The 25,887-nt window shown below is 46.0% G+C and overlaps 1 protein-coding gene across 3 annotated transcripts in view; it reads right to left on the reverse strand.

The window, feature by feature from the left end:
• Positions 1 to 25,887, reverse strand: part of TPST2 (tyrosylprotein sulfotransferase 2) — a 63,204-nt gene that overhangs the window by 9,130 nt on the left and 28,187 nt on the right. For 2 of the 3 annotated variants that reach the window (XM_020996498.2, XM_020996499.2), the window contains 2 exons: positions 14,702 to 14,777; positions 3,490 to 4,415 (listed from right to left, as the gene is read on the reverse strand). In XM_020996498.2, the coding sequence (XP_020852157.1) occupies positions 3,490 to 4,328 (839 nt within the window). In that variant the 5' untranslated portion in view covers positions 4,329 to 4,415; positions 14,702 to 14,777. Of the gene's footprint in view, positions 1 to 3,489; positions 4,416 to 6,848; positions 6,947 to 14,701; positions 14,778 to 25,887 lie in introns of all 3 variants that reach the window. The other variant, XM_078154397.1, reaches the window with a different exon arrangement.

Genomic DNA, 25,887 nt, shown 5'->3' on the forward strand with positions numbered 1-25,887 from the left:
GGGTGAGGACGGGGCTTTTGTAAATCTTCAAGCCTGATGAAAAGAAGAGGGGTTATTTTGGTCATCAGTGCCTGGGTGGGGAAGGCACAAGGATCTCAAAGCCCGGCATCCAGTGGTCCATGTCTACCTCTTATTGGAGGCTGGGAAGGGACTTTGAGGATAACTCTATTCTGGGATGGCGGCATCCTCACGTTTATTAGTTGCCAATTATATAACAAAGCCTCAGGATAAATCAGTGCCCCAAACCACAGGCTGGGCTCTCCAATCCCGGCTCCTGCCTCCAATAATTTTTACCTATATGTATATATACACATATATGTATATATGATCATGTATGTATGTATGTGTGTATATCCCTTCTCTCTTTAGAGCCTGGGTGTCAGCCTTGTCCACAGGAAACCAAAAGATATTCCTATAGTAGTTTCTCCTTAGAAACACAGATTTCAGATCTGGAATGGATCCTTAGAGCTTGCATAGAAACAAGAGAACATATCTTGTTAGACCTCAAAGGGATCTCAAATATAGGATGTCAGAGCTGGGAGGGAGCTTAGAACAGGGAATGTCAGGGCTGGGAGGTGCCTTGGAATAGGGGATGTCAGAGCTGGAAAGGGCCTGAGAACAGAGGATGTCAGAGCTAGGAGGGGCCTCAGAACAGGGAATGTCAGGGCTGGGAGGGGCCTTAGAACAGGGAATGTCAGAGCTGGGAGGGGCCTTAGAACAGGGGCTCTTAGAGCTGGGAGGGAGCTTAGAACAGGAAATGTCAGAGGTAGGGGGAAGGTCTTAGAAAGGGGAATGTCAGGGCTGGGAGGAGCTCAGAGACTGCTCATACACTTAATTATTTTCCAAAGGAGGAGCATTCACTTCCCAGAGGTCCCAGAGTGAGGCAGTAACAATGCTGGGTTTAGAATCCAGCTCTCTTGACCCGCAGGCCAGTGCCCTTTCCCTCCATCTTGCTGCCTCACTGCTCACATCAGATGTCCAGGTCTGAGCAAACCTCCCACCTGCTCTAAAAGCCTCAGCGGTTCCCTACTGCCTCTAGGAAAACATGCAGCTGGCCCTTAAAGTCGCTCCAATCCTTTGTCTGGCCCTATCTCACTCTGCAAGGCCTAGGTCACACTCTGCTGCCACCAAACTGGCCTCCTAAACAGCACCACAAGCTGTCTACCACTGCCAGGCCTTTGCGTGAGCTGTGCCTCAGGCTTAGAATGCTCTCCCATTGCCCTCCATTCCCTGGCTCCTCCAGCTCCTTCCAATCTCAGCTCCACTGTCACTCAGCACAGGAAGACTTCCTTCTACACCTGAAAGTGCTGTGTATTTATATCCCACATTTTCTTATCCATGGCCACAGCACCTTCCTGCCCACACACCTCAGCCACGGCAGGTAGAACGCAAGCTCCCTGAGCGGAGGGATTGTTGTCATCTGTTTGTGTTCCCAGCATAAGGCCTAGCATGTTATAGGTGCTTGACAAGTGTTCATTGAACCGGTCTGCCTCCTTCTCACAAAGCGCCAGGAGATTCCATTTACTCAAGACACCGCTAGAGGGGAAATTCCACCCCCGTTGGCCAGCTCTTTCGAAGCAGCCCACTGAGTCCCAGGCTCCTGAGAAATCCTACTGGTCTCCTCAATCATCCAGGAAGTGTTTATCAACCACCTCCCATGTTCTAGGCACTGAGCTACATGCTGGGGATACAAAGATAAAGGTAAAACAGAACCTCCCCTCATGGAGCATACATTCTACTGGGGGAAAATCATAAGCCAATATAAAAATATATACCATGGGGGCAACTAGATGGCCCAGCGGATAGAGCACTGGCTCTGGAGTCAGGAGGACCTGAGTTCAAATCTGGCCTCAGACACTTGACACTTACTAGCTGTGTGACCTTGAGCAAGTCATTTAACCCTGATTGCCTCACTACAATAAACAAACAAACATATAGATAGATAGACAGATAGATAGATAGATAGATAGACAGATAGATGAATAGATAAATAAATAAAATATATACCATGTTAATGCAAAATATTTGGGGAGGCTAGGAGTTGGGGGAGAGGTGGTACTTCAGTGGAGCTGTGTAGAGAGCTACAGTGTGTCCATAAGGAAGAGGGAAGGAGGGCGGGCATTCTAGGCATGAGGCACAGCTTGAGCAAAACCACGGACACAAGAGACAGAATGCTGTGTGCGTAAGGAATAGCAAGTAAGCCAGTCTGGCTGGAATGTAGAACGCGTTAAAGGGACTGATGTGAATAATAATCTTTAGTAGCAGTAGTAATAATAGCTAACATTTACATAACACTTACACTGTGCCAGGCACTGTGCTAATGCTAGGTGCTTCACAAATATCTCCTCTCATCCTCACAAGAACCCTGGGAGATAGATGCTACTTTTATTCCCATTTTACAAATGAAGAAACTGAGGCAAACAGAGATTAAGTGACTTGCCCATGGTCACACAACTAGTAAGTGTCTGAGGCAATATTTGAACTCAGGTCTTCCTGACTCCAGCCCAGGGCCACCTAGCCACTGCGCCACCTAGCTGTCAATAGTAGCAATAGCAATAGTAATGATAGCTGTCTCTAATCCTAACAGTTAGTATTCATATACCGCTTTTAGGCTGGCAAAGCAATTTACACAGATTAACTCATTCGACCCTCACAACAACCCTGTGAGGTGCGTACCATTGTTGTATCCCAATTTCAAAGATGAGAAAACTAAGGCAAGCAGAGATTAAGGGCCTTGCTCAGGGTTGCACGGTACCTGGAGTAGAATTTGAACTCAGGTCTTCCTGACTCCAATGAATGTAATAAACCTGGAAAGGAGCTCAGAGGTCATGAGGTATAATCCCTTCATTTTACAGAGGAAGACACTGACATCCAGAAACCTTAAGTGATTTATGGTCATGCAGCTAAGAAGTATCCGGGGTCAGGATTCAAACACTGGTCTGCCTGACTCCAAGGTCACCATGTACCCGCAGCAAGAAGGAATCCCAGGGGGGGCAGCTAGGTGGTGCAGTGCATAGAGCACTGGCCCTGAAGTCAGGAGGACCTGAGTTCAAATCCAGCCTCAGACCAAACACTTGACACCTACTAGCTGTGTGGCCCTGGGCAAGTCACTTAACCCCAATTACCAAAAAAAAAAAAAAAAGGAATCCCAGGATCATGGCCCTAGGCTGGAAGGGAATCCTAATGCTGGTAGCCCCACCCGCTGATTTTACAGATGAGAAAACTGAGACCCAGAGAGGTCAAGTGATTTAAGGTCACACAGTAACTGGGCAGAACTGGATCTGAATCCAGGTCCTCTGAGTGAAACTGTGAAAGGCATTAAATGCCAAACGGAAGAGTCTGCATTTTATCCTAGAGGTAATAGGGAGCCTCTGAAACGTCTTGAGGTGGAGAGTGGCCTGGTCAGGCCTCTGCTTGGACAGCGCTATGTGGAGCTCGAGAGGTTCCAGCCCTGGTCCCTGGCATCCGCTAGCTAAGTCTCCTACTCACTTGGACAGAGAGACCCCCCCTGGCTTGCCAATGAGGTCCTCGTGGTGAAGCACAGCCTCGCTCCAGGTGATCCCTAGGAAATTCATGATGGTCTGCATGGAGCGCCGGGGGTGCAGCACCAGCTGCTCGTAGTAGACGGGCAAGCACTTGGCCCGGCCCACCTCCATGCACTGGGAGTACATGATCTCGATCGCTTTGTTCCACTTGGTCAGGCAGTCCCGGTAGCTGTTGAGGTCGAAGCCGGCGATGGTCACCTTGCGGGTGATCATGGAGTGCACGGACGCCCGCCCGTCCCGCACCATGAGCAGAAACTTGGAGTTGGGGAAGAGGCGGGAGAGATAGACAGAAGATTTGAGAGTGAAAGGGTCCTTGTTGCAGAGAATGCGGGCCGGTTCACCGTGCTTGGCGATGACCTCCAGGATGAAGGCCTGCATGGCGGCATCCAGAACCTCGTCCGTGACCCCGGCCTCGTCCAGGCGCATCTTCTCCCGCCCGGAGCGTGACCAGGCCTGGCGCATGGCTAGCACTCGGGGGATGATACGTGTCTCCTCGCCACAGCGCACCTCGGGGTGGGCGTCCAGCATGGCCCGCATCAGGGTGGTCCCGCTACGTGGCACCCCCCCCACAAAGATCAGCGGCATCTCCTTACTGTAACGGTACTCCACCTGGTCGGCACCCACCATCACCAGCTCCTCCTGCTCAGGCCGCATCACACCATGGGCGCGACCCGAGGACAACAGCTGCTGGCACGCCAGCATCTGCTGCCCTAGGTGGGTAGCCAGTACAAAGGCCAGCATGAGGCCGGCCGCCAGCAGCAGCCGCCGAGCGCTCAGTCGCATGCTGTGCCCAGGACAGGGGGTGGGATGGGGCACGGCCGAGGTGCCCTCTTCAGCTCTCTGTCAACAGGCTGCCCGCCTGGCACGTACCTGTGGAGAGAGTGGCACATGTCAGGGAGACACCCTCAGCAAGTCCAGGCCTCTCTGTCTCTGGCTAATAACTGTAGCTCAAGTGTCTGTGAAGGTCTCGCTTTAAGGTGTGCAGAGCATTTATCAGAGGACGGGATCTCAGCTGCCATCACCAGATGCACCAGACTGCCTACCCTCTCACTTTACAGAGGAAGAAACTGAGACCCAGACAGGCAAAGGGACTTGGGATCCTAGACCGGAACTAGATAGGGCTTCAGAGTGGGGGAAATAAACATCGATTAAGTGACTGCTCTGTGCTGGGCACTGGGCTGAGCACTTTTAAAAATATTACCCTGTTTGATCTTCACAACAGCCCTATGAGGTGGATGCCGTAATTATCCCCATTTCACAGTTGAGGAAACGGAGGCAGACGTAGGTTAAGTGGCTTGCCCAGGGTAATACAGCTAGCGAGTGTCTGAGGCCAAATTTGAACTCGCCGCCTCAGCTAGCCCCACTCCCTCATTTTATAAGGGCGGAAGCTGAGGCCCAGAGGACATGCGACTTGTCCAAAGTGAGCCAAGCCAAGCCGGTATTTGAACTCAAGTCCTTTGACTTCCAATCCCGAGCCTGACCACACTGTCTCAACCTCACTGATCTTACATTCTCCTGCCACTCCCACGTGGTGAAAGCTGTCTGCTCTGACTCTTTGCTACAAGGCTTCCTTTTCTCTGACCTTCACAGAACAGAACCTGGCAGACAATAAGTGTCTAAGAAAGTCTCGCTGATTGATAGGTTCTGTCTTGTGTCCATTACTTAGAATCATAAGCTCCCAAGTCTAGAGCTAGAAGGGACCTCAGAGGCCATTAAATCCTCCTTTTACAGATGAGGAAACTGAGGCTCAGTGACATTCAGTGATTTGTCTAATAATAATAATAACCGTCAGACACTATGCTAAGTGCTTAACAATCAGCATCTCATTCAGCCTTCACAGGAGTCTCCATTGTCTCAAAGGAGTCTTTGCATTGTCTACCATGAGAGGTAGGTGTTATTCTTACCCCCATTTTACAGTTGGGGAAACTGAGACACACAACAGTTAAGTGACTTGCTCAAGGTCACACAACTATTAAGTTCAAAGTCATACAGGCAGTGCCAGAGGCATGATCTGAGCCCAGGTCCTGTGCCTTCTAAGCCAGCGCTTTCCACCACACTGTCCTGCCTTCCTGTTTCTCTTCATGCCTGATACGGCCCATATCCTCCCTCCCTATCAGGGTCATCATTTTGATGACATCAGGTCTCACCCCTCAGCCGGCAGCCTCACAGGGCCCTGGTGGCGTCATCGGTGATGACCAAACAGCCACTGAAATTCCTCCCTCTCCTATGCAGAGGTAGGCCCCTAGGGGTGCAGAGTATGGCAGGGAATAGCAGATTCGTTTGTCCTGGTTGCTTTTGGTTTGGGTTTTTCTCCTCCTCCTTTTTTTCATTTATTTGTTCTAAGGAATGTGGAGACAGTGGTGCAGTAGGCAGCAAGATGCCACATACTGGCTGTGTGACCCTCTCTGTGCTAGGGGCAACTCTCTAACACTATGTCGTAGAGAAGGTGCCAACCTGCATTGGTAGAAGGACTTCCCTCTTCTGGGAGTTCCCTGTACCAGTGAAATCACAAGCTCATTCCCTAGCCTAAAAAAGGCAGCTCACTGAGTTACTAATAACAGTTGGAACGTATATTGTGCTTTAAGGTTTGCAAAGTGCTTTACAAAAATTCTCTCATTTGAATCTCACAAAAACTCTGGGAGGTGGGTGCTATAATTATCCCCATTTTACAGATGAGGAAGCTGAGGCAGACCGAGGCTTAATGACTTGCTCAGGAGCACGCAGCTAGTTCATGTCAGAGGCTGAATCTAAACCTGGGATCTTCCCATCTCCAGGCCCAGCGCTCTATCCACTGTACCACCTAGGGGCCTATGTAAAGGCAGGCAAAGAGATATATTCAGAAATGAAAGTAATAAAAAAAAAAAGACATTTAAAAAACTCAATTAAAGACACAAAAACAGTGGGCAGGGGACCCCTGAGGCATTATTGCAAGGGGTCCTTCTCATTCAATGATAGTGTAAGTGACAGATCAGTCAGTCTAGGCATGTCTGTGAAATGCCCATCATGCACCTGGGCATACAAAGACAGAAAAACAGCTGACCGTTTCCCAGAAGGAAGTCACATCCACCTATAAGTGAATACCAATTAGAAACAAGCCAAGTACAAAAGAAGTTGGAACTGGCAGGATCTTACTAGCGTGTAGAGGAATATAACAATACTAGCTCACATTTCTAGGTGGCTACAAAGTTTGCAAAGTGAGTTAGAGACATTTCATTTTCATCCCCACAAATCTCGAGGTGTAAGAACAACTATCCTCATTTTACAGATGAGGAAACTGAGGCAGAGAGACGTTAAGTGACTTACCCACGGTCACCCAGCTAGTAAGGGTTTCAGGCAGGATTTGAACTCAGGTCTTCCTGACTTCCAGGTTCAGTGCTCCAACCACTGAGCCACCTAGCTGCCTGTGTGAGAGGCAGTAATTGAGTTCAGCCCAGAAGGCAGAGAAGGATTCTAAGAAAAATGACATACTTCCTATGGTCTGAATAAATTGTATCAGAGAATCATCAATTCAACACTGTCTGATGTGTCTCGGAGAGACACATGCTACTAAATGTAAGAGGAGGATATTATGATGAATAAAATGTAAATTCATTAAAGGCATTCCTTCACGGCATTCAGTATTTTCCCATTCAGTGGATATTAACAACTATTCTTGTGTGGGGTAGGAAAAGGTCTGGAAAAAACTGTGGTGTTAAAATGGGGTCTAAAAGGTGGTGGGGGCGGAGAGGGCGTTGAGAGGCACCAGTACAGTCGAAAGATCACTGGATTTGGAATCAAAAGACCTGGGCTCAAACCCTGGCTCTTTTAACTTATTACTTCTAACCACAGCTAGCTCCCTTCCGAGATAGGCTTTGGTTGCCTCATCTGTGATAATAATGATAATAATAATAATCAGCGTTTCTAGAAAGCTTTAAGATTTACAAAGCATTTTATAAGGGTCTCATCTTAACCTCACAATAACCTTGGGAAGTGATGCTGTTACTAATTCCATTTTACAGATGAGGAAACTGAGGCAGAAGGTGATTAAATGATATTAGAGGGTCACGTAACAAGCAAGTAACTAAAGCTGGATTGGAACTCAAGTCTTCCTGACTCCAAGACAACTTAGCTATGTCTGTAAAATGCAGGGTCTGATAAGGTGGCCAGGGAATACGGGATGGAGTGCTGGACATGGGAGACAAGAATTTCTGGATTCGAATCCTGCCCCTGACACTTAGTAGCTATATGACAGAGGTATGCTGTTCAACCTCTATGAAACTCACTTTTCTTCCTGGGTAAAATGAAGTGGTGGGCATCTATGGCCTCTTCTAGTTCCTATGACCCCCATAACTAAAAGACGTCTTTCTTTTACAGATGAGGCTAACTGAGGCCTAGAAAGGGAAATAAATTCATCCACAGTCTCTGTGGCAGAAAGTCACAAGGTTCCTTTCAGCTCCAAACTCTCTAGGGCTCTATCCTCCCAATTGAGAGCACACCCCAAAACAAAGAGGGGAGCCCCTAAGGGCCCAAACGGACATTACAATGCTTTCTTTCTTTGCTAGGCAATGGGGTGAAGTGACTTGCCCAGGGTCATGCAGCTAGTAAGTGTCAAGTGTCTGAGGCCAGATTTGAACTCAGATCTTCCTGAATCCAGGGCCGGTACTCTATCACTGTACCATCTGGCTGCCCCTCAGATATCACGGTGTTTGTGATCCAAAGCTCATGCCCTTTGTGCATGAGATAATTCTGCCAGAACAGATTTACTCTTACTTTAAACAAACTTCCTCTAAACCTAATGATGTCACTTCCTGGCCATAACAAGTCAAAAACAGAAAATGAGAAGTAAGTGTGGGAGAGGCAGAGTCCAGAAGAAAAGCAAGAAGAGATGGCTGAAAGCCTAATAGCCAGAGATGTGATAGAAAAATTACAAAAAGTAGACATGAGACCTTTGCCTCTGACAACTGGGATCCTCAGAGCTTGATAATTCCTAAGATCTTTTGCTATGGTTGTTCAACCATTTTCAGTCATGTCCAACTCTCCGTGACCCCATTTGGGATTTTCTTGGAAAAGATACTGGAGTGGTTTGCCATTTCCTTCCCCAGCTCATTTTACAAATGAGGAAACTGAGGCAAACAGAGTAAAGTGACTTGCCCAGAGTCATACTGAATTGACTAGAACACATCTGGGGATACAGCTTCATGACAACCCTAAGCCATCAGGAAAATGGCCAGTGATGTCATGTCCCCTGCTCGAGAAAGAAGGGAAGGATGCAGAACACTTGAGGGTGGTTTCTACTGGAAAATCCACTTCCCAAAGCAGCCTGCTCCCTGGTGGGCCACCTTGAGAGCTGCTGCTGTGTCCAGCTGAATGGGCCCCATCCTGTCCTGCGTCTTATACTAAAACAATGGAGAGCGGGGAGAGTAGAACCCAGATCTTGGCTGATTCCTAGTCCCAAAACCTTTCCACCAGACTCTCCTGGCCCTGGGTTGGGAAGATCGAATAGTACAGGGTGGGAGCTGTCCAGCAAGCCTTCCCTCACCACTCATCCACAACCCATAGCATCTCCAGCCTCCTTCAAACCACGCTTGAGGTGTGGCCTCCTATAGTTGGCCTTTGGCATTTCCCAGTTGTGACAGTTCTCCCCAGTCCCTGAAATCTGTAGTTACTATGCATGTATGTATGTGTTACTATGTATGTATGTGGGTGTATACTGTACACATTGTTTCCCTCCAGTGGAATGTAGCTTCCTTAGAGAAAGGGACTATTTCCTTTTGCTCAATGTACCCCCAGAACCTAATATAGTCCTTGGCACATATAGAAGGTGCCCAATAAATACGTGTTAAATTGTATCAAAAGGATTGTCTCGAGAAACTCAGTGAGCTCCTCGTCACCAGAAGGGTTGAGGTGGAGGCTTGCCTGGCCTCCTGTCAGACAGGTCGCAGATGGGATTCTTGGACTGCCTTGACATTGGGTAAGGTGACTTGTAAGGCCCCTTCTGCTTCTGACATCTCTGAGTTCCCCACCATGGTTCTGGGCTAATTCATTAGCATCTACTGTTCTTGGGAAGGGCATGATAATCCACTGCTCCTGGATCAAATCATCATTCCTAGGACTCTCCCAAATGCTGCGTTCTCTGGTTACTAGTTCTCTGTGTATGTCCTCTTCTTCCAAACAGGAACTGTCTCACTTCTGAGTCTGTCTGCCCAGGGCTCAGCACGATGTCTGGCACATCGTAAGCACATGGGCTATCCACTTGCTCATTCATCCCCAGCTCAGGCTAAGGATTAATCCCAAAGAGGCCAGCAGAGGGCAGAGTATGGCACTGAGATGTCCCCAACACAACTTGGTGTTACCAAGTCGTTTTTCTAATATCTAACGCATTCCTGAGGCTAGCTAATGACTCCTTACAACTCAAAACAAACAAATAAACTATGTTTTTCTTGAAACAGCTTTGAGAGCTGCTGCAGAGAGATGGATCCAAGGTTCTTCCTGGCTCCCTCTCCCCAGCCAGCCTGACCACAAACTTCCCATCAAGGTTCCAGCATCCTGGCTGCCTGTGACCGCTAAAGGTGTCCTCTGCTTATACAGGGGTGGGAAACCTGCAGCCTTGAGGCCACATGTGGCCCTCTAGGTCCTCAAGTGCAGCCCTTTGACTGAAGGCCTCACCCCACACCGCAAGTTCCTTACCCCTGATTAGGGACTTTCCAGGAGCCTGAGTTTCCCTTCTAATTCCTGTGGACTTCAATAATGCCAAAATGTACCTGACCACAGGGGCTCCAAGCGGCTGCCCCTTCCTCGTTCCTGATGCTTCTGGAAGGCTGGCCGTCAAGGACCTGGGAAAATGCCTCTTCCGATATTTGCCATTCAGAAAATGCTGTTGCTCAGAGAGTTCCAAGATTATTTCCAGGATCAAACTGGTTAGAGCCTGAAGTGACCCTCATTTTACAGGAGGAGGAAATTGGGCTCACAGAGAGCTCAGTGACTTGCCCAAGATTGAAGAGACAGCAGTAAGAAGCACTTATTAAAATCCTTCTCTTCTGGCAAAAGAGGAATTTGAAACTCAGTGAGAGTTAAATGACTCGTCCAAGGACACACAGCAAGTGAGCAGTAGGATTCTGAAGTAGAATTCAAGTCTCCAGATTTCCCTAGCCATGTCTGAAGGCCAGGGTACACTGTATTTAGTGGACTTTACCACTACCTTGGGCCTCTTCCCATCAGCCCATCAGAATGTAAACTCGTGAGCAGGCAGCTTGGGTAGTATTGTGAATAGGGTAGACTTTGAGAGAGGAGGACCCCAGTTCAAATCCCACCTCAGCTACTTACTGGCTGTGTGACTTTGGGCAAGTCAGTCTATGTGAGACTGAGTTTCCTCCTTTGTAAAATGGGGATAATAACAGCTCTTATCCCGCGGGGTTGTGATTATAAATGAGAGAAACACTAGCTATCAGAATTAGGGACAGTTGCATTCTTTGCCCTTGTATCCCCAGTGCCCGGAATACAGTAGGCACTTAATGCTTGTTGACCGATTATTTGATCTCTCACTTCCCCCAGATTTCCCCTTTCTTCCCTAAATTCCAAAGTTATCTCCAATAGGGTAACTGGGGCCAGTGACCTGCCCCTAGATCTACCAGGGAGAATAGGCAGTGAAGGCACTTAAATGCAGACTCAGTTTCCTTCTCTGTAAAATGAAAGGGCTGGTCTAGAATCTAGACTCCAGATGTTATCTAGGGTCCAGCTCTAAAGCTTGTGGTCCTCTGCAGTCCATAGGAAAGCAACAGAAAGGGCCAAAACAGCCATCACATTTACCAGAGCTTACACACTTTGCCCAGAAGACTGTGTGCTGAGATCTGTGCTTTCATTTTACAGATACAGTGAATGAGCTTAGCCATGTTATTTCCTGGCCTGTGGTAGACTGGAAGGGAAGTGGAGCTCATAAAGCTGATAGACACCTTTTGCTGTGGTGGTCATGAGACCTGACTTGCTTTTTCAAAAAACGAACTAAAGCAGTTTGCCATTTTTTTCATCACGAGGCAGAGCAGGGGCCCCAAAGCCTCCTGGGAAAGCTGCACCTGGTCCTGTGCACTTGCTTGGGCCAAGTGGCATGCAGGACGGGACCTTCCCACAGGCTTGCTTCTGGGCCTTATCAGTGAGAGGTGGGGATGGGATCTGCCCTTTCCCAGCAGCAGCTGCTTGGCAAGACCAGGGCTCAGCGTGAAAGAGGCCAAGGTCATGAATGTAGTGGCTGAGCACACACTGCCTCCCAACCCCTGGCCAGCTTTTCCCTAAGTGCAGGCCTGGGTTCCCACGGGGAAGCAGGTGAGGGGCAGGAGATGACCCAGTGCAAACCCATCTAGGAGAAAAACAGCAGCTCAAACAGCCGCATTGCCAATGATGGCCACTCAGGACAGCGAGAAAACCCCGCGAGGGGGAGAGAGCACAGAGAAAGCAGGAGAGAGCTTTGAAATTCAAGACAGAAGCGATGAAGCTGAAACTACTGAAGGAGGAAGTGAGTCAGAAGCACAAGCAGGCACTCTGCAGGTCTATCTGGAGCCACGATGAAATGCTAGACGGTGGTGGTCAGCTACAGAGGAGGGCCTCTCTGGGCTGCAGAGAGCTGTGAAGGCTCAGTGCTCTGGCCCAGGCCCTCGCTAGAGGCTCTTCATCCTATATTCTCCTCCCCCTACCCTCATTAGCCACGTCCTAAGCAACTGACTGTATGACACAGAGAACAAGCATTGGATACACTGGAAAGAACAGTGGCTCTTAGCGAAGAAGATGTAGGTTCAAGTCCCACCTCGGCTACTTACTACTTGTGTGACCTTGATGTAAGTCACTTAATGTCTCTAGGCCCGTCCCCTCTTCTGCAAAATGGCAGGGTACACAGTGAAAAAGCTCTCCACCTCCTGAGAGAGAGCTAGTGAGCTCTGAGTGTAGACTGAACTCATTCTTCACTTTATTTTCTTCTTGCTGCAACATGGCTAATATGGAAATACGTTTTACATGACTTCATATGTATAACTGTTATCATACGGCTTGCTTTCTTAATGTATGAGGGAGGGGCTGGTGTGAGGGAATGAATTTGGAACTCTAAATTACAAAAAAAAAGTTAAAATAAATAAAGATTTTAAAAACTGCATAAATTAGATGATTTCTAGAGTTTCGTCTCTAAATTCTATGATCCTATGATCTTTTTAGCCTCAGTCCCCACCTCTATAAAATGGGCACGGCCATATTTGCACTATGTATCTTTATGGGAATGCCTTGGAGAAAGCACTTTGTAAGTCTTAAGTTACGACAAGGACATGAGTAGTTATCATTACTCCTCCATCACCCAAAGACCAGAAGGGAATAATTCACAGACTTGTTCTGCCCGGCCTCACAGGGTGCAGTCAGAAGTAATGGATAGTCTAAGGGGCCTTTCCAGCTGGAACAGTCTAAATCAGTAATTCCAGGAACCATGGCTAGTCCCCCCAAAAAAGGCAGTGACATTAATTCCAAGAATACTCTCTGGTCATCAAACGTTGCCCATTAATCATGACAAGTTTTTTGGTATACCAGTATTCCTTCTAAAAGAACGCCTTTGTGGCCAGTAAGCCTCCGTCCTGGCGTAGGCCTTCATCATTGTAACAGCCTGCCGATGGGTCTCCCTCCCTTACATCTCTCCCCTCTCCAGGCCATCCTCCACGCAGCTGCCTAAGTGATTTTCCGAAAGTGCTGGGTTTGGATGTGTCAAACCCCACTACTTCAATAAACTTCCCTGGCTCCCTATTCCTTCCAGGATCAAATCAAGGCCTTCCTAATCTAGCCTCTTTTCCCCTTTCCAGCCTTCTCACACTTCACTCTCCTCCACAGTCAAGTGCTCTTTGATCCAGTAACACTGGCCCCCTTGCTATTTTTATACAGGTCACTCTCATGTCCTGACTCAGTGCCTCCTGCCTGGAATGCTCCCCCTCCTGGCTTCCTTAGATTTCTTTTAAGACTCAGCACAAATCCCACCTTTTTCCAGGAGACTGAGGGCAGAGACTGTGTTTTTCTCATCATTTTCAGTCCTATCACTTAATGCAGTGCCTGGTACATAGTAGGAGTTTAATAAATGCTTGTTGATTAACTGACTGGGAATTGCAGAGGGAGATCTAGGTTTGACGTCAGGGAAAACTTCTTCCAAATTAGAGCTGTCCACATGGAGGAGCTGTCCCCACGGCAGCTTCACTGGCAGCTTCTCCCTCACCAGAGGTCTTGAAGCAGACAGCGTATGGGTACTAACTGGGGACAGTGAGGAGGGAATTTGGGGTCAGGTTTAGGCTAACCCAGCTGGTTTCTAAGGTGCCTTCCAACTCTGAGCTCCTGTAGTCCCTGCCTTGACTCAGTCCCTAACTATCTGTGTGACTTTGGCCAAGCTCTAGGAGGTCTCATTTCCTCCTCTCTATGAAAAACCAATAGGATGTTAGTCCCTTCTGGGAATCCTAGGTTTCATTCACTACTCTGTTCAGCCTCCTATAGGACGCCTTTCCTGTCAGCACCAAGTTGCTTTCTTGGGTCAGTCTTGCACATTTTATGTCTATGTCTTTGTTGTCTTCCCCAATAGCATATGAGCTCTTTGGAGGCACACGGTGTGCCTGGCACACAAATGGTGCTTCATCCACGCTCATGGGTAGAGAGCTAGCCTGACAGTCAGGAAGTACTTCAGGAGGCACATACTAGCTTCATGGCACTAGGAAAGTCCTTTAACCTCCCAAAACCCACAAGAAATAGTCACCAAAAAAAAAAGGGGGGCAAGCTCTGAAGTTACACAGGAGTTACTGATATGTATTGGTAAAGGGTATTTCCACATTGAGAGTTCCATGCACTGATGAACCCACAGGTCTGGACTAAGAGAGATTCAAACTAATAGGAGCAGGCAAATCTTTCCGCCTAAAAGCCAATGCTAATCGTCATTGCTCCATCTTTTTTAAAATTTTGTTTTCTTATCCATACACCTCACTATATGCTAAATACAGAACGGACAACAACAGTGCTTTACATCCTGCTTCTTGTTGCTTTCAAGTCCAATAAAATATTAATGGTGCCCAAGCGCTAGCAGGCAGCCCTATTAAATATTCAGCACATCACTCTTGCCCACGTGCCTGCCAACTGACCAGTCATTCCCGTGACAGAGCCTCTACAGAGGCCTCACTTACTTTTCCAGGATGAATCCATTATTGTCCTCCCGTTCTCTTCCTCAATTCCCACGACAGGAAGGTCCCTGGAGTAGGGCTAGAAAGAGAAAAGAACAATTTAGTAATATGGTCCCATACCCAAAGATGTGGGATGCCAGACCTTGGACCTTTTCCATGGTCCAATTATGAGTTTTTGAGAATTCTGCCCCTGCCCATGTGGAGCAACAAAGCAGTAATAGTGATAATGTCTAGATGTGGGCATGTCCAGTTGGGATATGAGGTTAAGAAGACCCAACTTCAAATCTGACATCAGACATTTGCTAGTGGAGCAACCCTGGGAATGTCACTTTACCTCTGTTTGCCTCAGTTTCCTCATCTATAAAATGGAGATAAAAATAGCAATTATCTCCCAGGGTTGTTGTGATGTTCAAATGAGACAATAATTATAAAGCACTTAGCACACAGTAGGTATTACATAAATGCTTGTTCCCATCCCTTTCTATATCTGGGCCTCAGTTTCCTTCACTATGAAATAAGGGGGGGGGGGTCTAGACAATTCCACAAGACCAATGGTGGAATAAGCTACCCACCCTGACAGAAAGGTGATAGATTGAGACGTGTATTTTTCTAACAAGGCCAATGTGGGAATTTATTTTAACTGTACATATTTGTAACGAGAGTTTGGTTTTTCTTATATTTTCAATGGAGGGGGAGGGAGGAGGGAGAGAAAATAGACTTTTGTTCATTGAAAAAAATAAATTAAAAAAGAAACAAAAAAAAAATAAGGAAAACAATTTGGAACTGTGGGCACAAAAGGCATTGAAACATCTATGCCCTTTGATCTAGAGAATCTACTCCCAGGCATATATCACAAGAAGGTTAATGGACAAAAACAAAAACAAAACAAACAGTTGTAGTCATAGGAAGTACTAAGAGTCATAGTAGTACTTTCTGTGGTAGCAATCAGTCAGCCATTGAATACTCAACTTACTAAATGCTTGCCAAGGGAAATGGAAACAAAGTAATGCCTCATGCTTTGCAGAATGTCCAAACCTCCTTACAGAATATGAACATAACAGATTATTGCGATGGTTATCAATGGCAAATATGAGAAATTCAGAGAAACATGAGAAGCCTTGTATGAACTGATACACACTGAAGTAAGCAGAACCAGGAAAACAAGACACATGATGGCCACCATAATGGAAACAAAATGGAAAAACTCTATGATTATAATGACCAAATCAGTTACTAGAAATGGGACAGGGATAGGATCAGGATCTGCGATTTCATAGGTATGAGAAACTCCCAGGTGAAAAAACTCCCTCTCCTAATGCAGGCTGGCACATCCTAAGTAACTGATAGTCTAAGAGCTGTCTAGAGCAGTGAGAGGTTAAATAATTTTTCCAGGGTCACGCAGCTAAAATACATCAGGAAGAACTTGAGCCCAGGTCTCCCTGGCTTCAAGCCCAGGTCTCTATACCTCTCTGAAACATGAGAAGTGCACCTCCCTCCTTTCCTTGAAGAGGTAGGGGACTATAGTTGTGGAATGCTGTCAAGCATGACTTCTTAAAAATCTTTGGTAAAAGTGAAAGTTTTCTGAGTAGGAGAGTAGAGGAAATTCAGAAATTAATAGGATATAGAAACAAAAGGCATGAACAAAGTTGCAAAAAAAAAAAAAGGTTGTGGGAATAGAGGCCATACAACGTAGTAGCAGAAAACCTGCTAGATTTGGAGTGCTGAATCTGGAGTCAAGAAGATCTGGGTTCAAATCCTTGTCTGTGCTCTGGGACAACCCAGTTACCTTCTCTAAGATTCAGCTGAAGGGGGCTAAAACTGCCCGCATTCCACCACCTCCCACCTCTGCCCTCTGGGGACCAAGCAGGGCAATTTAATTCCTTCTTTCCTATAGCAGCCCTCTCAATATTTGACAACAGCTCTCCTATTGCTCCTGAGTCTTTTCCACATCAAACATCTCCAGTTCCTTCCTTCCACTGATTCTCTCTGAAGGCTCCTGACTGCCTCCTGGCTGCTTTCCAGACTGTCTGTTAGATTGGTTTTGCTCAGCCCCCAGAGGGCAGAACTGAGAGCAGTGGATGGATAAATAAACTCTTCGGTACTGCCCCGCCGGGTCCATTCTCCCTCTCCCCCAAGGTGACCTTTCAGATATTTCCAACAGAAAATGATTAACAAAAAAGGTAGCCTCTCTTTTCCCTCTGGAGAGATAGGAGCTTGGTTACTGCTTTTTTTTTTCCTCCCTCCTCTTCTCTTTCTCAATGCATCCCCCCCGCCCTTTCCCATGCTAACTGAACTCTTTCAGGTTCCAAAAATGTCGGCTTAATTAGCAATATCTAAAAGCAGATGGTTTAGAGTACTCCAGCAGTAACCAAGACAACTAGCCTGCCCTCAGCAAAGGTCCAGACTATATAGGATGCTGATGGGTGATGCTCTGGGGGTAGAAGAAAAGAGAAAAGAAGACAGGAGTAGGAGAGGGAAGAAGGGAAGGAGATACTTTAAGGACAAAATAGAACCAATTAGAAGCAGAAACATTTGACTATCTCAAGGGCCTGGGAGAGCTGTACGGCTAAGCCCAAGCAGCCCCAACTCCTGCCATCCACTGAGCACTTCTCCAAATGCCAAAGTTCATGAGACCCACTCCAGCCCTTGGTCTCTCAGGCACGTCTCCAACACAGAAAAGGGAAAGCCTTTTAACAGCTGGGAGGGTGTACCCCTTCTCTCAGTTCCATTTTTCCCTTTTCAAAAAAGGGGAATCCTAGTATACCTCCCTTACAAAGATGTTGTGGGAAAAGTATTCTGTAAACAGAAAAGTACTGTGGACTTCTAAGGTCTGTCACTTTCAGACATTTAAGTCTACAAAATATGAATGACTATAATTATTTTTATAAAGGCAGTTTTTTTCTTCCAACTAGTCAAGGCTGGCCAAGAGGCATAATGGAAAAAATGAGATAAGACTGAACCTGGTGCCTATGGAAGGGGAAGAGCCAGGGAACTCCCAGTATGGGGAGTGAGGGAGGGGGCCCTTTAGCTCCTGGTGCTCCCCAAATCTGCATTTCCACCAAAGTGAACAAAGAATGTTTGTTCATAGGATTATGCCTTTGAAACTAGAAGGGACTTTAGAGGACCCACTTTAATTGACAGAGGAGGGAAATGAGATACAGGGAAGACAAGGGATTTACCCAAGGTCACACAGGTATTAAAATTCAAATGAGCTGGAGAAGGAAATGGCAAACCACTCCAGTATCTTCACCAAGAAAACCCCAAATGGTGTCATGAAGACTCAGACACTGAAAAAAAGGACTGAACAACATTAGAATGAAAACCCCTTGAGGGCAAGGACTAGAATCTCACTTTCATATTTGTATTGCTGCATTGTTCTTAGCACAGTTTTTTGGAATATCTAAGTTATTAATAAGTACTCATTCATTCATTCCACTAGGCCATAAGTAAAAGCTAGAAAGTGTCCTTTTTTTCCAAGCCACATCTCTGTTCCAGGAAAAATCTAGCATAAGGTGGCAAAGGATAAGAGTCCATTGGACGTGAAGTCCCAGAACATAGATTCAAGGCTATGATCCACCACTTACAGCCCACATGACCCTGGGCCAACTATTTCCTCCATTTGGCCTTGTCAATGGAAAAATGAAAGATTTGTCGGATTAGATGACCTCTTTGAACTTCAAATCTAAAACTGAAGTTCAGTCTGCTGACAAATTAACAAGTCCTGCGCAGGACTCTGTAAACAGTCTTGTCCTTAACACAACTATTTACCATGGAAAAAAATGTTTCTTGCCAGGTGACCTGTACAAAGCAAGATAGAGGCCCAGCAGACGGAAGTCACCTTCTTCGCTCCGGCCATCAGCCTTACCAGCAAAGACATGTTCTATCAACACTGGAATGGGAAGGTACTCCTCACTCGGCCATCTCTCCCTTAACGGAGGACTGCCTTAACATTCCATCACCACCGGTGATAGAACCACTCAAGGCTCCCACATACTAAACAACTGCTCTCTGTTTCAATCAGCCTGTGAAAAGAGAAATCTCCTTGGGACAGCAGGAAGAGCATCAGCTCTGAAGTCCAAGGTTCTGGGTTCAAATTCCACTTCTTCCGCTTAGGGCCTGTGTGACCTTAGGCAAGCTATTTAATCTCATGGGAACTTAGCCCATCTTCTGTACAATGAGGGGGTGATTCTAGATGACTCCAGGGTTCCTTCAGGGTCTAAATCTATGACCTTAAATCATCTCAAGGAGGTTGGTGACCCAGAATCAAGTCTTAGGGGTGGAGGTGGAGAAATCTCCTCTCTTCACTATACTCTTCTTCCTCCTGCCTTCCCCAAAACAAGTCAACCGGTCCCAGAGAGTTGAGAGATCCCAAACAAGGAGAACATAGGAATTAACCATAGACAATGAAAGCAAACTTACAAAAACTTCTCTTCCTGGCATTCAAGGCCTCTAAAATCCAGTACCACACTACCGTTCTAGGCTTAAATGTACTATCTGCGCACTCAATGCTCCAATTTATTTATCGCATACAAGATCATTGGCTTAAAGGGAGAAGAGAATTTATAGAGGTCATCAGTTCAGCTCCCTTATTTTACATATATGAGGAACAAGGAAGGAAGGATGGATAGATGGACAGATGGATGGATAGACAGAGAAAGAGAGATAGATGGATAGATGGATTAGATAGACAGATTAGATAGATAGATAGATAGATAGATAGATAGATAGATGGATGGATGGATAAATAGATAGCAATGGAGCTCTTTGTCACACCCTAATATCCTGTACCCTCCCTTGCTCCCACTATTCTCATGTACAGGCCCTGGATGCCTATATTTCTCCTCTTTGCCCATGAAAACCAATACATCCTTTAAAGCCAAACTGGAATATCACCTCCTCCAAGAAGCCTCTTGGGATTTCCTGGTTGATAATCATCCAATCAATCAATGAAGAAGCATTTATTAACCACCTACTATGGGCAAGGCATTGTTAGATGCTGGAGATGCAAAGAAAAGGCAAAACAGTCCTTGCCTTCAAGGAGCTTACATACCAGGGCACACATATAAATATATAAAGAGAAATACAAGGAAATCTGCAGGGGGCACTAGGAGTTGGGGAACATGGGGTAAGGGGATGAGAGGAGGCTGTGTTGGGGAGCTGGCGCTTGAGCTAGGTTTGACGGCCTTCTAAGGCACTTATCACATCATACTGTGCATTCTAGTCACCTGTGTTTCTTCCCTGGAGGCAAATTCATCCACCATGCTTTGCCCACAGTGCCTCACAAGCATCAATCCCTTAGAAAATGCTCCTGAAACTGACAAATACTGAAAATGACCTCATCAACCAGCTTAGCTAAGGATGTAATTCACTAAATATGGCTGCCGTCATCGACAAGGCCGAGCAGAGGGTTTCTGAGAAATCCACACTGGGGTCACCAAATAGCATCCCAGCGTGGTCTCAAGAGAGCTCGCGAAAACTCTGTTAATACAAGCGCTAACGAGGTCTGCAAACCTTAAAGTATTATAGTAAGGCTAGATGTTTATTATTGTTTATTATTAATTATTTATACTAGGACTTGATCTCCTCCGCCTCCCCATTCCAGCTTCCCTTCATGTTTTCCGTTCTTCTCTTACAGGGTAAGTTACTGCAGTGCAGAGAACATCTGATTTTTCTTATATTTGTATTCCCACTACTTAGCAGTGCCTGACATAGAGCAATATATGTGTCATACACGCTTTGTCTGTCTATCTGTCTATTTATCTATTTTGTGGATGGTGTCGTTTACTCATTTCAATGCTCTCTGACTCTCCATGACCCCATTTGGGTTTTCTAGGCAAAGATACTGGAGTGGTTTATGCCATTTTCTTCTCTAGTTCATTTTACAGATGAAGAAACTGGGGCAGATAGTGGTTAAGCAACTTGCCTGGTGTCACACGGCTAGTAAGTGTCTGAGGCCAGATTTGAACTCAGGTCTTCCTGACTCCAGGTCTGGTGATCAATCCACTGTGCCACTTGGCGGCCTCTATCTATCTATCTATCTATCTATCTATCTATCTATCTATCTATCTATCTGTCTGGTGTATCCATCCATCCATCTGTCTGCCCTGTCTATCTTCCTATACATCTGTTTATCTATGTATTTATTTGTCTACCTGTCTGTCTCTCTATCTCCCTATATATCTGTTTATCTATGTATCTATTTGTCTGTCTGTCCATATCTATCTATCTATCTATCTATCTATCTATCTATCTATCTATCTATCTGTCTGTCTGTCTCTATCTCCCTATACATCTGTTTATCTATGTATCTATTTGCCTATCTATCTGTCCATCTGTCTATCCATCCATACATCCATACATCCATCATGTTATGATTACAAAGGACTTTGTGTGCATTATCTCACTTGATTATCACAAAGGGCACTGGCTAAAGTCAGAGGACCTGAGTTCAAAACCAGTTCTTATATCTGCTAGCTGGTCCCTGTACGTGACATTCTCTTTCCTGCCTCCAGATATTTGTACAGATGGTGCCTCATGCCTGGAATGCCCTCCTACTTCACCTCCCCCAGCTGGAATCCCCAGCTTCCTGCAAAGCACAGTTCAGGTGCCTCCTTCTCTAGGAGGAACTTTCTAGATCCCTTCTGGAAAAAGTGCTTTCTTCCTCTTGAGATGACTTTGCATATATATAGTTACCCAAGAATATGTTATATTGACCAACAAAAAATAAGCTTCTTGAGAGCAGAGATTATCTCACTTTTGCCCCAGCACAGTGTCTGGCATGGAGGACACACTTAAGTGCAGACTGAACTGAACTTGGGCTCCGTGAATCCTCCTTTATTCATCTATAAAATGAAGACAATACACACTAGGTAAAGTGCTAATCTGTGTTACTATTACTTATGTGACCTTGGGCAAGTCTGAGACTCAATGTGGGGGTAGGATTGGAAGCCTGTGAGATACATTATCCTCGTTTTACAGAGGAAGAAACTGAGGCTCAGAGCAGGTAAGCGACTTACCCAAGGTCACACAGGTAGTAGGGGGCAGGGTCAGAATTTGAATGTAGGTCCTCTGACTCCAGGGCCAAAATTCTTTCCAGAACTTCTATCCACATGGCTTAATCATTTAGAGGAGGAAGCCAGGACCCAGAAAAGGGAAACAAACGATGTAAAGTTCCATAGCGACATAACGGGAGAACCAGTCAATCAACCGATCAGCAATTTGGTAAGCCCTAGCAATTCAGATTCCAAGACAAAAGTGAGATTATTCCTGCCCTCAGAAAGCTTACGTTCTACAGGAGAAACAATACATTCTTATACAAGTATAGAAATGGCACATACAATGCAGACAAAAAGTCTGGGTCTCTTCCTAATGCCCATCAATGACTCCATCAGGAGCCCACCTGAACAAAGACAGTTTTTTAAAGAAAAATCTCCTCCACCCAGATAGATGGACAGACAGACAGACAGATAGATGGACAGACAGATAGATGGATAGATAGATAACAATGGAGCTCTTTGTCACACCCAGGAAGCCAATAATAATAACAAAATATAAAATAATTATAACAATGATACCAATAATAATAATAATAATGATAATGATAATGATAGTTAACATTTGTATAGTACCTACAATGAGTCAGGTGCCATATAAATATTAACTATTATTATTAGTGCTAAGCACTTTACAAATGGTCTCATTTGATTTTCCTTCCACTAATCCTGGGAGGTAGGGGCTGTTATTATCCCCATTTTACAGATGAGGAAACTGAGGGATACAGCAGTTGAGCGACTCGCCCAAGGTCATACAGCCAGTAAGTGTCTGAGACCGCATTGGAACTCAGGTCTTCCTGACTCCAGGCCCAGTGCTCAGTCTAAAGACAGCCAAGGAGAGAAAAGAAGGCTTCCAGGACACCCTGATCGGCCGAGGACACCTGTGTCCATTTCTTTTTCTAACAGACACCCAGGGGTGCTACTCTGAAGGATAGACATTCTTGTAAACAAGAGCTGAGAACAAGGAAGGAAGCTGGGGCAGTGAAACCACCCATCTGGAGACTTCCTGCAGCCTTGAGGAGGATCTCATTCAGAGGGGAGGTGCAGACTGCCCAGTCGTGTACGAGGACCCCACTTCCTGTCCAAGTGGTCTGCCAGGAAGGGAGAGAAGCAGGCTTAATGAACTCCATTCCACTCACCAGAGTTGAGATAAGCAAAACAACCCTAAATTACCTGCTCCTGAGGCCTCCTGGGCAGGATTCAGTGCACTTACCCCTAGGGCAAGAGTTCTTCATATTTTCAGTGACACAGACCCCTTTGGCAATCAGGTGAAATCCATGGATTCTTTCTTGGACTAATGTTCTTAAATCCATAAAATAAAATCCATAGGATTACCAAGGAAATCAGTCATATTGAAATTATATTGAAATAAAGCTGTCAAAATATTTTTTAAAAAAAAAATACGTTTATGGACTCCAGGTTAAGAAGCCCTAGCCCACTGAGATGACCTGTTCTTCTTCCCTCCTAAGTACCAGCTCGGTCATTAGCTTGCTTGGTGACCATGGGCAAGTCACTTGGCCTATCTAAAACTCAAAATTTCTCATCTGTAAAATGAAGAGGTTGAAGTGGGTCAGAGAGCCGTAAAAGCGCCTTTGGAAGGAAGCTTAGCAGCCATCTAGTTCAATCCCTTCATTTTACCAGTGAAAAAACTGAGGCCCAGAAGGCAAGTGACTTGCCCAAGGTCACAGGGGTCCTAAATGACCAAGCCACACTGATCACTAAGGTCCTTTCCACTTTAAAAATCCTACAGTAGGGCAGCTAGGTGGCGCAGTGGACAGGGCACTGGCCCTGGATTCAGGAAGACCTGAGTTCAAATCCGGCCTCAGACACATAACACTTACTAGCTGTGTGACCCTGGGCAAGTCATTTAACCCCACTGCCTAGCCAAAAACAAAACAAAACAAACAAAAAAATCCTACAGTTTCTGAGAATTCACTCTGCCACTTAAAGCCTGTGTGATGTTTGGCTGTCTCTTCCATGTTCTGAGCCTCAGTTTCCTCTTCTGTAAAAGGAGGGGGCTGGCTGAGAGTGGGAGGGGTCTGAGTTTTCAGGACTGGCTTTCAGGATTGGAAATCCCCAAGACTGCAGGCCCTGTGGCATTTTTACCATTACAATGACTAAACACTCCAAAGTTACTGGTGTGACATCTGGCAATGGTTATACAAGAATTAACAGAGGACAGGTGGTGAGGCCCGACTGGTCTGCTAGCTTATGTGTGCTGGTTAATTAGCCAATGTGTTATGCCGCTGAAGCTCACAGGTGGGCCACACGCAGCCTGCTGGTTTCAGGCTAGACACCTAGAGACAGATGATCCTTAAGGGCTCTCCCAGCTGAGACTATCTGGTTCTGAGGCCTCTCCCAGCTCTGACATTCCCTGTTCTAATGTCACAGGTTCTCCTAAAGCAGGACCTGCTCCCTACAATAATCTCCCACCTTCTCTGGGCAGATAGCAAGTTGAAGTATTTCAGAGTCTTCATAAAAAGTCAGAGCTGGACGATCCCTCAGAGGTCACATTTTCCAGATGAGGAAACAGCTCCAGACACAAATATCTGAAGTCCCCCAGTATCTGAGGGATAACAAGAACACCTCCAAGGAGGGCAACTGCCAATCTCTCTCCTTACCCCCTTACCTGCCCCCCACCCCACTTTCCCATTTCTTTTTCCTCCTCCACTTTTTCCCTCCCATCCAATCAGTTCTTTCTTTCTCTTCTGGCCTTTGTACAGGAGGATTTGTTTTGGATACAGATAAGGAAGTGCTTGCATCAGCAAGATTCAGAGACGTGTTAAAGCTCCAAAGACTCTGGGACATCCTGTATGTATGTATACATGTGTGTACATATATTTATACACACCCATAAATATATATATAGAGAGAGAGGTGTGTGTGTGCTTCTATATGTGTGGGAATATATACAGAAAGAGACAGAGAGAGAGAGAGAAGGAGAGGACAGAAAGGGAAAGAGGAGAGAGAAAAGAGAGAGAAAGAGAAAGAGAGAGAGAAAGAAAGAGAGAGAATGGTAGGAAATGTGTCCATCCCTCACCCACCCCCACAGAAGTTTTGGGAGTACATTAACAAATATACAAATATCACTGAGGTAGGAAGAGAACCTCAGGAAGTCAGAAAAGAAGGTTGGGTCCCAGGTCCACCAATTATTAAGCTGTGTGCCCTTGGACACATGGTCTTACCTCTCTGATATTACTTTCCTCATTAGGAAAATGGGGATAACAATACTTGCCCCATCTAGTAATGGGGAGGCTCCGATAAGACAGGTGGACATACCTGGTCTTCATAAAGGGTGATTGGCATGTCTGCCGTGTTGTCATTCAATAAGCTGATGGTACCATGAGTAAGCTCACTGGCTCCCCTTCTACCCTGACTAGGACAAACCAAGACAACCCAATCAAATCTAACAAGTGTTTACTAACTGATTACCACGTACAAGGTCCTGGGGCTAGAAAGGACCTCAGAGCCCATCTGGTTCAACCTCCCCATATTAAAGCTAGGGAAACTGAGGCCCAGAGACAAACCACTTTCATTCACTGATCTGGAGCTGGAAGGGACCTCAGAGCCCACCTGGTTCAACCTTCTCATTTTACATATGGGGAAACTGAGGCACAGAGAGACTAGTGCCCAAGGTCACACAGGTAGTAATCATCAGGGACAGAATCTGAACCCAGATCTGCTGGCTCCAAAGCCAGCATTCCTTCCTCTGTACCAAGTTGCCTCTAAAATAAAAATCACAACCCTCTTTGCCCATCCATCCCTTGCAATTCTGGTCTCTTTTTGTTGTAGTTCAATTGTTTCAGTCATGTGTCTGATTCTCTGTGACCCCATTTGGGGTCTTCTTGGCAGAGATACTGGAGTGGTTTGCCATTTCCTTCTCCAGCTCATTTTACAGATGAGGAAACTGAGGCAGAATTAAGTGACTCGCCCAGGGTCACACAGCTAGGAAGTGTCTGAGGCTAGATTTGAACTCATCTATATAATTTTTATTTATTTTTGTATATATTTTGTACACACTTAATTCGTAAGTGTTTATATATTTACATGCTGCCTTTCCCCAACAGGATGTAAGCTGCTAGAGGGCAGGGATTGATTTAATTTTGTCTTCGCATTCTCCGTGATGGCCACTATACC

Source organism: Phascolarctos cinereus, unplaced genomic scaffold (genome assembly GCF_003287225.1).
Source record: "Phascolarctos cinereus isolate Bilbo 61053 unplaced genomic scaffold, phaCin_HiC Scaffold_4;HRSCAF=312, whole genome shotgun sequence".
NCBI lineage: Eukaryota > Metazoa > Chordata > Mammalia > Diprotodontia > Phascolarctidae > Phascolarctos > Phascolarctos cinereus.